The sequence below is a fragment of the Rhinatrema bivittatum genome, chromosome 1, assembly GCF_901001135.1.
Source record: "Rhinatrema bivittatum chromosome 1, aRhiBiv1.1, whole genome shotgun sequence".
Lineage (NCBI taxonomy): Eukaryota > Metazoa > Chordata > Amphibia > Gymnophiona > Rhinatrematidae > Rhinatrema > Rhinatrema bivittatum.
Window position 1 is genome coordinate 158,894,364 of NC_042615.1, and position 16,413 is coordinate 158,910,776.

Genomic DNA, 16,413 nt, shown 5'->3' on the forward strand with positions numbered 1-16,413 from the left:
CACTAACCTGGCTTAAGGATTAGTAGTTCAGCCATGATTACTTTCCAAGGAAGCACGCGGTCCCGTAAATGGAAAAAAACGTTGCATAAACCAGGACTCTCCTATCCGCAGACAGGGTTATCCCTAAAATGGGGAAGTATAGCTTGCAAGCCATTGCAACCAAAGAGAAGCACCTCTGTTGCACGGTCCCTCGACCCCCAACTCCCTCAGCCATAGATATGGCAAGAGGCTGAAATGCATACTTGCCAATTAGGGTTCCGCAGGTGAGAATGACTGGCAATAGTGGTCCCTCCAGGAAAAACTCCTATTGAGCTCAGCAGGCATCAAAGGTAACTCCTGGACGGGAGTAACTCCAATCTTCACAGGGAGCTACCCTGAAGAGGAGACTCCTAGTACAACAGGGAAACCGAATCTGGAATGGCTCCCTTGTGAAATATACCTGCTGTGCCTTAGGACGACCTAAGGAGATTGCTACCTCCTGATCGGCTCTCAGAGGCCACGAGGAACAGAGTGACTGCCAGTGAGAAGCAGTGACATTCTTTCTCCAGGAAAAGGAGAACTAGGGGCATCCACTGTAGGGCTGGACAACCAGGCACGGGGGCGCGGGGGGGGGGGGCGGACCCATAAGGGTTGTCCTGGAAACCCAGTTGTATCGCCCCTTCCTGAAAGGGCAGGAAAGCAATGGGAATCAGTGCCTCCTGATCCCGAAAAAACTTCCGACTCCACAGATGAGAGCTGGGTTACAGTCACTGATTGCTGAGGTTCAGAAGTGACCAATCTGCCATCAGCAACTACCCTCAGGGCGTAGGCCACCATGGTAATCAATGGAGGTACCCCAGCAAAAATGGTCCAGTGACCGCCACTGCTGTCCTTCAGTCCTGGTCTACAAGGAGATGCACAGATTCAAAAGAATTGAGGCTCCAGTTTGGCGATAAACCTGCAAAGGATGGAGCCCCAAGTGCTTCCTCACAAAGGGGATTTCTAATACAGGAAGGGCTGAAATACAGTCCTCTTCTGAGGAAGACAACTCCCGACACTACCCTCCTGGTATCCACTCCCCTAGGGATTCGACCAGGAATGCAGTCTTAGGTCAGTCCTGTGGCTGCGGTGCACAACCTATTGTGCTCGCCACGAGGGAAACACACACACACCCATACAGTAGAGGGCAACTGGAAGAATAGTGCCCTCTGCTGTAAATGCACACTGACTAGTACTCATACAGTGGTATCCCATCCTACAGATGGTGGAACACCTACGAACCCACTCGCCATACTTGTAGTTAGAATCCTATGGCACAGCAAGGACCGAGCACTACCTGTTACAGTCCGTGGCTGCAAACTGCCAAAAAGCAATCACAGAATGTGTGATGGCATCTTCTTCGCAGTGCTCCCTAGCACTTTATAGTGCAGAACAGATGAGGAGGCTTGATGCAATGATGGTGTTAGGACCACCGGCAGCGACGGCCCGCAACCAGATGTCATGGCGCCGGCAGCAGGGAGCCGTGCCCGAGGCCGGGACGTCGGCCGCAGCGGCCCTGAGCTGGATACTCACCAGGGGTTGGGTTTCTGGAGGCTCTGCAGAGGTAAGGGGCCTCACGGGGATTGCTTTTGCGGCCGCTGCTAGGCCCGGCCAATAGGGCTCTGCTCGGCCGGGCAGACTCCTCCCCCTTCTGTCTCTGCTAGAGCCGCGTGCGCGGCTGCTGTAAGATTTAAAGGGGCCTCGACAGGAAGTTGTCGTGGCTCCTTCCTGAAGGCTCCTCCCTGGATTTTTGCATTTAAGGCATGGTCTGCTCCTCAGACCTTGCCTTGGTATCAAGGCTCCTGGCTGGGTTTTGTCCAGTGCTCCGTGATCCTGTTTTGGTTCTTCGTCCCGCTCTGCTTCTCCTCCCTGTTGGATTGACTCTTGGCTCCTGACCTTGGATTGGCTTTCGTGTTCCCCGTGGCTTGATCTTGGACCGGCTTTCGTCTCTTCTCCTGGCTTGCTTCTGGACTAGCTTCGGACCCTTCTCCTGACTCGTCTCGAGATTGGCTCTCGAACCCTCTCGTGTATCGTACCCTCGGACCGGCTCTTGACTACTCTTCGACTCCTTCTTCAAGACTACCACGACCTGCTGGAGGCGCCAGCCATCTGGAATCCACGACCTGCAGGAGGCGCCTGCATCCAGACCTTTCTTTAGTCTTCAAGAGAGTCTCCTAAGTCCCAGCGGCCGGGTCCCTATGGGCTCCTCCCGGGGGGGGGGGGGGGGGGGGGGGATCACGAGCTTCCAGGGTGAAGTCGTCTTTCAACATTCAACATTCGGCCTTACCCTTCGACGGTAGAAACCTAAAGGGGGTCAAGTTCCTTTTGGGTAGCGTTGACTCTACCTCGAAACAGGGGCCCACCTTCTGGTCCATAACAGATAGCAGAACCCCGGCATGGCTGTGTACTGCACCGACAGAGGGATTGCCATCTGCCAGCACCCAACGCGCTTGGAGTAGATGACCCTTGCCGTACCCGACCACACATGCTACACTCCACTGTCGCACTAACTCCCAATGCCGTGAATACGAACAGTGTGACGGCGGTGGCCCCAGTATCCCTGGGGCTCTGATTATGGCATGATGGCATTCTATGACGCTGCCTGCCTCATGGTTCCCCCAGTACCTGGTAACGATCCAAGGCTCTCTCACTCTCCTTGTATTTTTTTCTCCATAGGCGCTGTTATCCTCGGCCCCGGAAGTGCGCCCCGCGCCCCTCCCCCTTGGCTGATGCTGATGTCGTGGACGTCAGAAAAAGCACGCCAAGAGGGGGATTTAAAGCAGATCCGGACCCGGAGGCGCCATGCGCCGGCGTCGCACACCGAAGGGGCGCAACAAAGGGGCATGCCCCTTTGTACGCCCCTTCGTACACCCCTGAGAACAAAAGATGAACAGACCACACATCCAAACTGGACAATACTGAACATGGACAACGAAAGAAAAGAACCGGTTATGCAAACGATCATGACCTGCCTAAACAAAGGTAAGTATGGCGATAACTACTCAAAGAAACACAGACAGACACACAGCAAAGGAAACAAAGAACACAAATTCTAGTAACCTCATACAAATAAAAAGGACCAAAATCTCGACTAATGCAATTACAAGTAATTTGTTAATAACTTTCCTGCTAGTAAATGTACAATCCATCACAAAGAAATTCCCTTTAATTACGGATCTATTATATGACACAAAACCAAGTTTCATTGCAGTCACAGAATCAACAAATCAGACAGTTTTAATAAATCAAATAGCACATAGAAACTAGGATGTCTTTTCAATCCCCAGAATAAATACAAGGGGGGGGGGGGGGACTACTCTTAATAACTGAAAAGAAATTCAAATGTAAACTAATCCCAATAACACCTCCAAGGAATCACGAAATCGCCTTTTTTGAAACTAATAATATACAAATATGCCTCATATACTGTCCACCAAGCCTCCTAGAATTAAACATCTCCCCCTTAATTGAATTTCTAACACCACACTTAAATACTACAAAACCCACCAGCGTGCTAGGAGATTTTAACCTTCACATGGACGCAAACCCCTTATCAAATACCTGCCAAACACTAATGGATATAATGACAGCACTAGGATTCACTCTAACTACTGACAAATCCACACACAAAGCAGGACACTCTCTGGACCTATCATTTATCAATCACAACTACTTAGAACATATTAAAACAGACTACACACAAATTCCTTGGTCAGATCACTTCCTCATACAATCCTCTATCAAATATATTGAACCACAAATGAAACAGACAAAAGAACTCATGGAATGTATGTATTGTCCGCCTTATAACATAGAAACACTGAAAGCCAAATTAGAAGAAAAACTAACTGAAATTGACTATACAGACTACTGTTCTGCAATAACAGCATGGATGCAAACAACCAAACTAGCTGATGATATAAACCCAGTAAAATTTATACACAAAGAACCCAAACAAATAAATCCCTGGCATAGTGAAAAGATAAAGGAAGTCAAAAGAAATCTTAGGAAAAAAGAAAGAATGGAGAAAAGATAAAACATCCAAAAACTTAACTAAATACAGAAAACACTTAGCCTATTACAAACAAGTACAGTATTTTTCGCTCCATAAGACGTACCTGACCATAAGACGCACCTACGATTCAGAGGGGGAAAATTAAAAAAAAAAAAAAATTTGTGCTAAACCGGCTCTGTCCCCAGGCGCCTGTGCGTCTTATGGAGCAAATTAGGGGAGTGCATAACATTTGTTTTTCTCCCCATTTTGTTTTCGGGTCTGGGGAGGGCCATTTCAGTCCACTCCCCAGATCAGAAAACTTATCTTTCTCTGGGAACCCCCCATCCCCCCAAAAAAAAACCCATCCCAACCCTTTAAATTAACAACCCTTTAAATTAACAACCCCCCACCCTCTTGACCCCCCCCCACAAGATCTGCCAAATTAATTTACTACAACTCCCCACCCAAGGCCTGCCAAAAGTCCCCAGGGGTCCAGGAGCGGTCCGAGAGCAATCTCCTGGACTTGGGCCGTCGGTTGCCAGTAATCAAAATGGCGCCGATGGCCCTTTGCCCTTATTATGTCACAGGGGCTACCGCTGCCATTGATTAGCCCCAGTGACATAGTAAGGGCAAAGGGCCGTCGGCGCCATTTTGATTACTGGCAGCCGATGGCCCAAGTCCAGGAAATCGCTCCCGGACTGCTCCTGGACCCCCGCTGGACCACCAGGGACTTTTGGCAGGTCTTGGAGGGGTCAGGAGGGTGGGGGATGGTGTTGTAGTAAATTAGGTTGGCAGGTCTTGGGGGAGTCAGGAGGGTAGGGGGGGGGGGGTTTGTTAGATTTTTAGTTTTTTTTTTATATTCGCTCCATAAGACGCACATACATTTTCCCCCCATTTTTTTGGGGGAAAAAAGTGCGTCTTATGGAGCGAAAAATACGGTAATTCTTGATGCAAAGAAACAGTACTTCAGCTCTAAAATAGAGAAGTTTGCAAATAACCCAGAACCTTATTTACCATAGTAAAAAATCTCACCAATGACAAATCAGAATCTCTCCAAAACCTACCAGAAAACAGATGTAATGAAATAGCAAATTTCTTCAGTGACAAAATTGCGAACCTAAAAACAAAATCCCAAACATAACTAAGCAAGAAATCAAAATTGAAAATAAGAGATGTTACACAATGGTCTACATTCAACGAGATATCAGAATTGGAAGTTGAATCCATGATAAAAAAGCTAAATCCAGCCCCACATGTAACTGACACACTACTAACTATGGACATAAAAAAAAATAGCCAATACAGTATCTCCGATATTAGCGAAGATCATAAATCTATTCTTAGAGAAGGGAGCAATGCCAGATGTACTAAAAGGAGCAATCATAAAACCAATTATAAAGAAAAAAAAAAACAGTGACCCATTTACCCTGAGCAATTACAGACCAGTATCAACTCTACCATTAATTGCAAATTTAATAGAAAAAAAACCTGTACAAAATCAACTAGCTGAACACTTTGACAACAATAATATACTGTACCCATCACAACATGGCTTCCGTAAACACTACAGCACAGAGATACTGCTACTTTCACTAACAGACAATATCATGAGAGGTTTCGATAGTGGAAAACATTACATTCTAGTGATGCTAGACCTGTCATCAGCATTCGATACAGTAAATCATGATATACTATTAAAAAGACTAGAAGAAATAGGATTACTCAACAAAACAAAATGGTTCAGATCATATCTAAATAACAGATATTTCCAAGTACAGATCAAAGACGTAAGATCAGAAAAAATAAACCTTCAAACAGGAGTACCACAAAGATCAGCCTATATACCTGCTGCCTTTATGTCACCTCTTGGCAGGTCTGGGCATCATACATTACATATATGCTGATGACATTCAACTAATCCTTCCCATCGATGACAACTGAAAAAAACATTAAACCTAGCTAAGAACATAATATAAGAAAATGCCATACTGGGTCAGACCAAGGGTCCATCAAGCCCAGCATCCTGTTTCCAACAGTGGCCAATCCAGGCCATAAGAACCTGGCAAGTACCCAAAAACTAAGTCTATTCCATGTTGCCATTGCTAATGGCAGTGGCTATTCTCTAAGTGAACTTAATAGCAGGTAATGGACTTCTCCTCCAAGAACTTATCCAATCCTTTTTTAAACACAGCTATACTAACTGCACTAACCACATCCTCTGGCAACAAATTCCAGAGTTTAATTGTGCGTTGAGTAAAAAAGAACTTTCTCTGATTAGTTTTAAATGTGCCCCACGCTAACTTCATGGAGTGCCCCCTAGTCTTTCTATTATCCGAAAGAGTAAATAACCGATTCACATCTACCCGTTCTAGACCTCTCATAATTTTAAACATCTCTATCATATCCCCCCTGAGCTGTCTCTTCTCCAAGCTGAAAAGTCCTAACCTCTTTAGTCTTTCCTCATAGGGGAGCTGTTCCATTCCCCTTATCATTTTGGTAGCTCTTCTCTGTACCTTCTCCATCACAATTATAACTTTTTTGAGATGCGGCGACCAGAATTGTACACAGTATTCAAGGTGCCGTCTCACCATGGAGCGATACAGAGGCATTATGACATTTTCTGTTTTATTCACCATTCCCTTTCTAATAATTCCCAACATTCTGTTTGCTTTTTTGACTGCCGCAGCTAACATGTACCTAGATATTATCAAACAGCTACTAAACCAAATGGAGCTAGTTATTAACATTGAAAAAACAGAATTCTTACATTTAGAACGAAAGAATATAGAGATCATTCAAAACCCAATTACGCTCAAAAACAACCAGAAAATAGAATTAGCAGAGAAAGTACGAAACCTTGGAGTAATAACTGACACGGAACTAAGCATGAAACACCACATATATTTAAAAGTAAAGGAAGGCTATGCGAAACTCATGGTTCTCAGGAGATTAAAACCACTATTAACACCTACAAACTTTCGATCAGTGCTACAAGCTTTAATATTCACTAGCACTGATTACTGTAACGCCCTACTACTAGGTTTACCATACACAACGCTAAGATCACTCCAAATATTACAGAATACTGCAGCAAGAATTCTGACTGGTAAAAGAAAGAGAGACCACATTACCGAAACCCTGGCTGAATTACACTGTTACCCATCGAGCACAGAATATAGTACAAAACACTATGCACTATACACAAATTAATACATAACAAAAAAGCAGAATGGCTGAACACAGCATTTCGTGTACATGTCCCTCATAGAAACCTGAGATCAGCCAAAGCAGCACTCCTAACTGTCCCTTCCATCAGAACAGCAAAACTAACCCAAGTAAGAGAAAGGGCATTATCATTAGCAGGACCTATACTATGGAACACCATGCCTCTAGAGATCAGATTACAAAGAGACATCAAAACTTTTTTTAAAAGTTTAAAAACCTGGCTCTTTAAGCAAGCTTATCACAAAGAGAATGGAGAATAGAAAACAAAAAGGAGTAGGGAGCAGGCAGAGAACATCCACGCAGAGCACCTAACCCAATATGTGCGTATTTTTATTTTATCTGCCTACTAAAAGAAAGATTCCGTTTTAAAATTATACTTGTTATTAAATATGATGCAGGTATAAAATGACAAGATTTATCACATTCACCAAATAGTATTTATCACGAAATTATGTAACCGAACCTTTATGGCACCTGTTTAGATTATATGGTTCTATACACTTATCAACATTAATTTATGTGCCTTACTGTAAACCGTTGTGATAGTATTTAACTTAAAGGCATAGAAAAGTTTTTAAATAAATAAATAAACAAACAAACATAGCCTTTGAAATTGCATCAGGAATGGCTCACCGCTGTTTCCCTCAAAGAATGGCAGCAGTGAAGTCCATGGTGACCGATGGTGCCCATAGTGCTAGTGTCCTGCAGCATCCGACTGCATCCACTGGTGCCCACTGTGATGACAGTGCCCATAGGGCGCTGTTGGGCTCACCAACGAAGGATCGCATCAATGGCACCAAACAATGCTGCACTCAAGGTTTCACTGGCACTTGACCATATCTTGCATAGTTTGATGACATATAGTGCCAATCTCAGTGCCTGTGGACATCGACAGCCTAGCAGCACCGATAGGGATCCCAGTGCCTGAAGGCATTGATGTACCAAGGATGCCAGGCGCATCTGCAGGCAGAGGATCTGCAGACCCAACATGCTTCATCAATGGCCAAAGGAAGCGATGACTGCCTCTGCCATTGACTGTTCCCCTTGGCTCACCTATATGTCCAAGTGCATCAATGCTATGAGCTTGATGGCATCCCTCACCTGTGGCTACGGCTGACAATAGCCTCAACAGCAACCTTAGGGCTCATTAGCACAGATGGTGCATGAAGCCAAGTTGGGCCTCAAATACTCCCCCGATCCTAGTGGCATCCACTGTGATGGTTGATAGCCATAGGCCAATGATGGGACAGTATGATACCCCTCAGTGCCCTGTTTGAACACTACAAAGGAGCCTCGAGAGCAGCAGACCACTGCACCTGGATGCCTCAGTGCTCCAAGGTGCCCAAGTTCATCCAAGGCCGAAACCCCTATCACCCAAGAGCTTCAATGGTACTCAAAGGGTTCTCAGGAGCCCCAGCAGTCGATGGCCTCGAGGGTAACCAGGGCACTCAATGGCAATCCCAGTGCCTATTGAAGGTGCTCCACATTGCCGAGAGCAGCAATGAATGGCACCCTGGCAAACAAAACCGATGGTCTCTATGGTGGGCCTGGCACCTTGATGGCCATTGAGGGCGTCGACAGCTTCGAGGCAGCTCCGCACCACAATGGCATCAAAGGCAGCCATTGTATTGAGGCAGCTCCACACTGTGATGGCAGAGGCCACATACTTTGATGGCATCAAGGGCAGACATTGAGGCTACGCAGATCAGTGGCATCAAAGGTGGTCACGCACCCATCTCGATGATATGAAGGGCATCAATGGCATCAAGGGCAGCTCCGATGGCACTGAGAGAGCTCATGGCATTCTATGGCAGTCCCAGTCCCAGACACTACAGGTCAGTGTCGCTACTCTGCCACATTGAGGCCCAAGGCGCTCAATGACTCTGGTGCATGGCGGCTCTATGGCGCCCACAGACACCTATGGCCCTTATGGCATCAAGGGTGGTCACATACCTTGATGGCGTAAAGGATGACCATGGTGCTCAATGGCAGTCCTGGTCTCCGACATGGGCCTGACAGACATGTCAGCTGATTGGTGCATTGGTCACAAATGTGCACAGGCAACAGAGTTTGGACATGGCGCCAAAGGTGCAGCAGCAAGCTGTTTGCACAGGCTCCTGTTCACCCTCCCTCACAAGGAGATTGCACTGCCATCACAGGCAAGCAGGAGGGAAGGCTGTGTCATCCAGGGCTCCTACCTGTGGAGACTAGTTCCTCTGAATGGGGGGAGAATAAGCTCTCTCCCCCACAGGAACGGTGTTTCCTCGATCTCTTCACTGTCCAAATCTCCACTGATGTCGATCAATTGGGGAAACGACATGGAACTTCTGCCCAGGTAGAACTCAGGCGAGCCCCCAGGCTCAGAGGCCTACATGGATTACCCATGGACTGCATTCTGACAGTTCTGCCATCAGCTGACCAAAGTACAAAAACAGACAGAGCAAGGAAAGGACAGATAATAAACTGCAGGTGCAATATTTATTTAATAAGGGATAGTATTAGACTCTGCTAGGCTGCACGACGACTAAAGTCCACCACAGTGGTGAAAAGAAAAAGAAAAGAAAACTACCATAAGGTAAAGGAAAGAAAAACTGCTGCAGCTCGAGAAAAAATCAATTACAAAAACTGTGAGAAGAATGCAAAGCTTTATACCGCGACACACAAGGCTCCCACAACCTCACAGCTCCACGGGAAAAAAAAACCAGACTGAGGGATTCTGCCTAGAGGGCAAGGTGATAATTATATCTGTACATGCTCAGTATGGCACGTTTAAAAGTTCTAGAATCTTTGAGATCAAAGTTCTGGACTGGGCTCATCCGATAATGTCACCCTTGTGTGAGGACTACCAACCTGCTTGTCCTTGGAGAAAAAACTCTACTCAATATCATTTGAGAAAACGGTCTAAACAATGAGAAAAAACTACAGAACTTCACAAGTCGCCTCAGTGTTTTCAATTACATCTGGGTTGTGACAGGTCAAAGTACTGGTGGTCTCCGTCACAAACAGCAAGACACAAAAGTATACATCTCATGAACAAGCTTTTTCCAAGAATTTCTAGAAACAGCAAATAGATTGGAGGGAAGTACAGTGAATGGTATCATGTTTTACTGAGATTTTTAAATAACGAACGAATATGCAGTAAGCCTGAGTGAAAAATGCCCACAAATTCAGTCCTTTGAACTCTTCCTGGTCAGAACCATGCAAAGCCTCTCCAATTTGGGTAGACCATGGAAGGACAGGTACACACCCTATCCTGCAATCATCTGTAGTGTTTTGGTTTTTTACCTTTCAAGTTCTTTCGGTTTAAACTTCCACCAGGTATCTGGTTCCCGGAACACTACTCTGTATTTGTGTTGCATGGCCTGAATACAAAACAAAAAAAACCACAAAATCAACAAATCTTACTTTGTATGAGGCAATACTCTCCGTAGAACCAAAAAAATAAATAAATAAATCTTGCCAAGTAATGCACGGCATAAGCAAAATATTTCACAAGCAGTAAATCCACATAATGCACAGCTATTGGTTGTACAAAGATGACTCTTAACATTGACGCATGCAATGCTCTCAAGGAACACAGGGCACACTAGAAGAGCCAAGACAGATGCAGCTATTAAGAAGCTTCCATTTTTAACCTTATATCAGTTCTTGCAAGCAAAAGAAATATCAGCTTTATAGTACTATGCCCACCCGTTCACACTGTACTACTTTTTGGGACACACCAAGGAATATCTGACAGACTAAAGAAATTAATGGATGAAATCCCAAATTCTGGTGATAGCAGAGAGAAGCCATTTATTGGCAGTTTTTTGGTGGGTTTTTTTTTTTTTTCCATTTAGCTCATTCCTTCTCATTGGTAATTCAAAGTGAGCTACATTCAGGTACAGTAAGTATTTTCCCTGTCCCCAGAGGGCTTACAATCTAAGTTTGTACCTGAGGCAATGGAGGATGAAGTGAGAGTCAGAAGGATATGAACCCTGGCTTCCCTGTGTTTCAGCCTGCTGCTCTAACCACTAAGGGTACTCCTCCACTCCTGCTGCATGAGAACTGAGGGCGGCAAAAACAAAGAAACAGGGATCAAGGACGTCTTAGCACTTTCCTTAGACAACACTATACAGCATTAGAGACTACAGTAATGACTTTTTTAGCCTACTTTCTGAAGGAAGAAAGTAGGCTTATGAAAGCAGTCTGAGCATATGTGTCCATGTGTTCACAATAACTTTTGTGTTTGATCTCCTAGCCACACCAAATTTTTAGGAAATGTCAAGGAGTCCTGACTAGGGTGTTCGGGAGGGGGGGGGGGGGGGATGGATTTATATATACGCATAGATATGCACACATGCATCCCAGAAAGTAAGACTCCATGAGTTCTGTATAGAACTACTTGCTATTTTTATACCGAAGAACTTAATCATGTATTTATTTATTAATTTTTTTATATGAGGACATTCGATCTGAGATATCACATCGGGTTACATTCAGGTACTGTAGGTATTTCCCTATTCCCAGAGGACTTACAATCTAAGGGGCAAATCTTTAAACTTACACGAGGACGCAGATTTGTTCGCGCAACCCGGCGCGAACAAATCTACACCCGATTTTATAAAATGTGCGCGCTCCCGCGCACATGTTATAAAATCCAGGGTGCGTGCGCGCGCGCGCGCACGGGGGGTACACAATTGTGCAACCTGCGTGCGCTGAGCCAAGCAGCCTGCCTCCGTTCCCTCCGAGGCTGCTCCGAAATCTAACCCACCCCCCCCCAGCCCTAACTAAATCCCCCCCCCCCCCCATCACTCCTCCAGCCCCGCCCACAGACCGCCGCCATGCCCCCGGACATACTTGCGTACCCCTTTGAAAATCTGCCCCTAAGTTTGTACCTGAGGCAATAGAAGGTAAAGTGACTTGCCCAAGGTCCCAAGGAGCGACAGCGGGACTCGAACCTTGGTCTCCCCACATTCAAACCATACCTTAATCAAATGCACCAGCGCATCAAAGTTTACTGCCGCACGAAAAATGTTTAGAATGGAGGGCAACCATGTATCTCTCTCTTTATCCAAGGCAGTTCAAAAATGGAGTGAAAAAACTGATGCCATATCGTGGTGCATTGGATTAAGGTATCATTTGATATAGCGCTATGTCAATATATAATAGTTAGCTAACCACAGCCATTTCTTGATTAAATGAACCATTGCTTATTGAAGGATTGGTTTAATATGACTTGTCCGCATATATATAGTGCTGAGTTATTTGACTTAAAGATATCATTAATTATTATACTTTTAGAACTGGTTTTGAATAGATAAGATAGGTTAATCACAATGTTCTAATATATGACATTAATAACAATGGTTAAGTTTTTAGAAAAGAGAGATATTAATTACCCAGTCACTTCTATAATGTTACACTATTTCATTAGAAAAAGGAATCCACACTCTTAAGAGGAATTTACTTAAAGAACAAAAAGCGTTCGATGAGCTAATAATATTTACCACTCGTAATTAATTTTGTTTCATTACTTTATGATGAATATTATGGCACAAAATATATAACACCATTTTTTAAAAAATGGTTACTTTGTTATTTTTCAATTTTTACTGATTAGTTTCTTTTTCCTATGCAGCTTAATAGATATATTATAATCACACTTTAAAGCAACCCTTTTTAACACATTAAGTACTGAATTGAGAATCTTAATTAATGAACGACATAAGAATCCCAATTATAAAACTGTGTTAGTTAATTATTTAATAGTTGACTTCAAAATATGTGACAATTTTTATTTATGAATGCTGTCTCAATATAGAATCCTTCTGCGATCCACGAGGGATGGTAAGTACTCTAATCCCGCTTCAGCGACAATCCCATTGAGACCTGTTCTCTAAATCGGGCCATATGGTTCGAAAGATTCTAGGTCATCTGGCCTTCTAAGAACCGTATTAGTGTCACATATCGCTATTGCCAGCTATGTCAGACATAATACCAAGAGAACCTCTCTACCAATCATTTGGGATTACATCAGACATCCTCCCTTTGTTAGCAACGGGACTCTGGACTGATTAATAATCTGGTTTCTGGTTCCTAATTAAGGACCGAAATTCCAGATACATTCACGAGATTCAGCAAACACTGTCTCAGTTGCAAGTCCACCTAGAGACCTGGCAACAGGTCTCGACGTTTTCTTGTATAGCACACAGAAATGCGGGAACGACTTTTATCGCTCATTCTCCCATGGGAGATTATATGATATCCTGATTATGTCAGCCACGCCAGTTGGACACCTCCTGGTCTCTTAACTTGCCGGATATCAGAGCAGCCACCCCACTTTGTACCAAGGTTCAGGGACAATCCCCCGGACGCTACAAAGCGCAGGGGAGGGGGGGGGTGGGGGGAGTTTTAATTTCACTATTCTTTCTTTCAACAGAAAGTACTCTCCGCCCATCCTGGACCTCAGAAATATCAACTTTCTTCAGAAGGTGCAGGTAAAATGGTATCTCTAGTCACCATGCTTCCATACCGCAGTAAGTAGGTTGCCTCTCTCCTCTATTCTTTCTGTGTGCTTCATGGTGAGTCAACAATATTACAATCCCAAGCTCTGCCGGTTGCACCAGCTTCGGTAACTTGGGTATTTCATTAAATCACTAGCAGTGACTGCTGTTTCTCTACGGAGTAAAACATCATTCACGCTTTTCCTTGCATGGACAGCTGCATAACAGTCAACCCAAGCAAGGAGCTCTACCTTCTTCATGACTCACTATAAATCTACTACCTGGGATTGCTGTTCACTACCATAAATCCCATTTAGCACACTTCTGGACACCACAGTCACAACGAACTTCCTGTCCAACAACCGCACAGACATTCTGACAAATTCCTATATGTCTCTGCACGCATACACCATAACCTCAATTCTTTCATTGTTGGGCCACAGCATTTTTTCACCATGCATTTACTCATAGGTCCCAAAAAAATTGCTATGAGTAAGATTTAGTGAAATTCAATCATCAGTGGACTTAAGCTGTTCAACTGCTATCGTTCCTGATCCATATTGCAGATCTAGAGCCAAAACCTAGACTGGTCCTACTCATACTTGCATTTACTCAGGGTTGCAGAGTTCGAACTAACATCTTCTCAACCCAATATGCGTCTCTTCCGCTCCATGCAGAGTTTCACATTAACTTCCTGGAGCTTTGAGCCATGAATTATGCCTTTATGCCTTACAATACTGTCTATGCAGCAAACCTTTGTGCATACAGACAGCATAGTGACATTGTGGTATTTCCAACACACAAGCACGCACAACCTCTTAGCTGCTCTGCTAGGAAGCTGTGCAGCTCTACTCTTGGCCCTTGCTCACTCCATGCATCCCCGGGCCACTTATCTAACAGACTTACTGAACGCACTAGCAGACCTTCTCCACATAAGTTTTCATCCTCTCGGATGGTCTTAGATTATATGTGTAGCGAGGAATATCTTCTAGTGCTGAGGTCAACCGAATTTGCCCTCTGCGTCTGAATCAAACCATACAGTGGACAAATTCTACTCCCTACACATGCCTCCAATGCGTTCTCATGGACGCCTTTGCTGCAACAAAGGCCTCTTATAAGAAAATTATTCCTTACCTGCTAATTTTCGTTCCTGTAGTACCAAGGATCAGTCCAGACAGTGGGTTATCGCCCCCTTCCAGAAGATGGAGTCAAATAGAACTTTGAAGGATGCTTCCTTATTTATTTGGCACTTTTATATACCGATATTCTTGTAAACAAGTTACAAATCACCTCTGTTTACATTCTAACAATAACCATTTGCACAAGGATGCATTACATTGAACAGGGATATCAAAACTTGGAACCAACAAATGGGGATAACGGGTAGATAACTTGGTTAGAGTCTTAAAGCTGAAAAACATTTGATGGCATGTCCGTCCTTAGCAGCGGTTTGTTAGTGATGTGGACCAACTAACCACGCTGCCTGACATGAGCCCGAAAGGTCATCCGGGTTGGGCAAAGGCTTCGCTAACAACCAAGTCTTTAATTTTTTCTTGAAGGTGTCTGGGCATTGTTCTAGTCTGAGCTCCGGAGGGAGGGAGTTCCATAGCAACGGTCCCGCCCTGGAGAGGGCTCTCTTCCTTAAAGTGGATTTAATGGGGTGGGCCAGCAGGGTGTCTCTGTAAGCTGATCTCACTGGTCTGGATGGCATGTGCGGTCGAAATGGGAACTTAAGATCCAGGGGAGAGATATTGTGGATGGCTTTATGGATGATCGTTAGAACTTTATAGGAGACTCTGAATTTGATTGGGAGCCAGTGCAGGTTCCGCAAGATGGGTGTCATGTGGTCTCTTTTGTTGGACTTTGTCAGAATCCTTGCTGAAGCGTTTTGAAGCATCTGTAATGGTTTGATGGTATTAGCTGGGAGGCAGGCGAAGAGAGAATTGGAATAGTCTAGCTTTGAAAATATGATGGCTTGGAGAACTGTTCTGAAGTCCTGGAAGTGGAGGAGAGGTCTCAGACGTTTTAAGACTTGGAGTTTAAAAAAGCAGTCCTTGGTGGTGGAGTTGAGGAACATCTAGATCCCGGAGAGTGGGAACTCTCAGAGGAGGCGGTGAATCTGCTGTTCCACAGATGGGGGGACCCCTATCTGGATCTAATGGCAACCTCCCGGAATGCCAAGGCAACTCAGTTCTTCAGTCGCAGAAGAGAGTACGGCGCAGAGGGAATGGATGCCTTAGTCCTCCCCTGGCCTCGTCTCGCTCTCCTCTACGTGTTTCCCCCCATGGCCTCTGGTGGGCAAGGTGCTCAGAAGAATAGAGTCCCACCAGGGTCCGGTAATGCTGGTGGCGCCGGAATGGCCTTGTCGTCCGTGGTTTCCAAACTTGATCAACCTCGCAGTGGACGGACCTCTTCATCTGGGTCACCTTCCACGCTTGCTGCATCAGGGTCCGGTATCTTTAGCCCAGGGCGATCGCTTCTGTCTTGCGGCCTGGCTTTTGAGAGGCGCTGGCTGAGATGACAAGGATACCCAGAGGCAGTTCTCGACCCTCCTAAAGGCTAGAAAGACGTCAACCTCCATCTCCTATATCAGGGTATGGAAAGTTTTTGAGAACTGGTGTGCCTCCATACCTGTGTCGCCATGGACCGCTTCGGTGGCTCAGATCCTATCTTTTCTTCCAACAGGGACTG

General features: G+C 45.0%; 1 protein-coding gene across 4 annotated transcripts in view; it reads right to left on the reverse strand.

Annotated features, from left to right (window-relative positions):
* The window catches only part of N4BP2 (NEDD4 binding protein 2), a 501,549-nt gene that overhangs the window by 274,606 nt on the left and 210,530 nt on the right, over nucleotides 1-16,413 (reverse strand). For all 4 annotated transcript variants that reach the window (XR_003854530.1, XM_029589135.1, XM_029589126.1 and 1 more), the window contains exon 6: nucleotides 10,523-10,599. Coding sequence is in view for 3 of the 4 variants with exons in the window: in XM_029589135.1 (XP_029444995.1) it covers nucleotides 10,523-10,599 (77 nt within the window). In the remaining variant the exon portion in view is untranslated. The remainder of the gene's footprint in view (nucleotides 1-10,522; nucleotides 10,600-16,413) is intronic.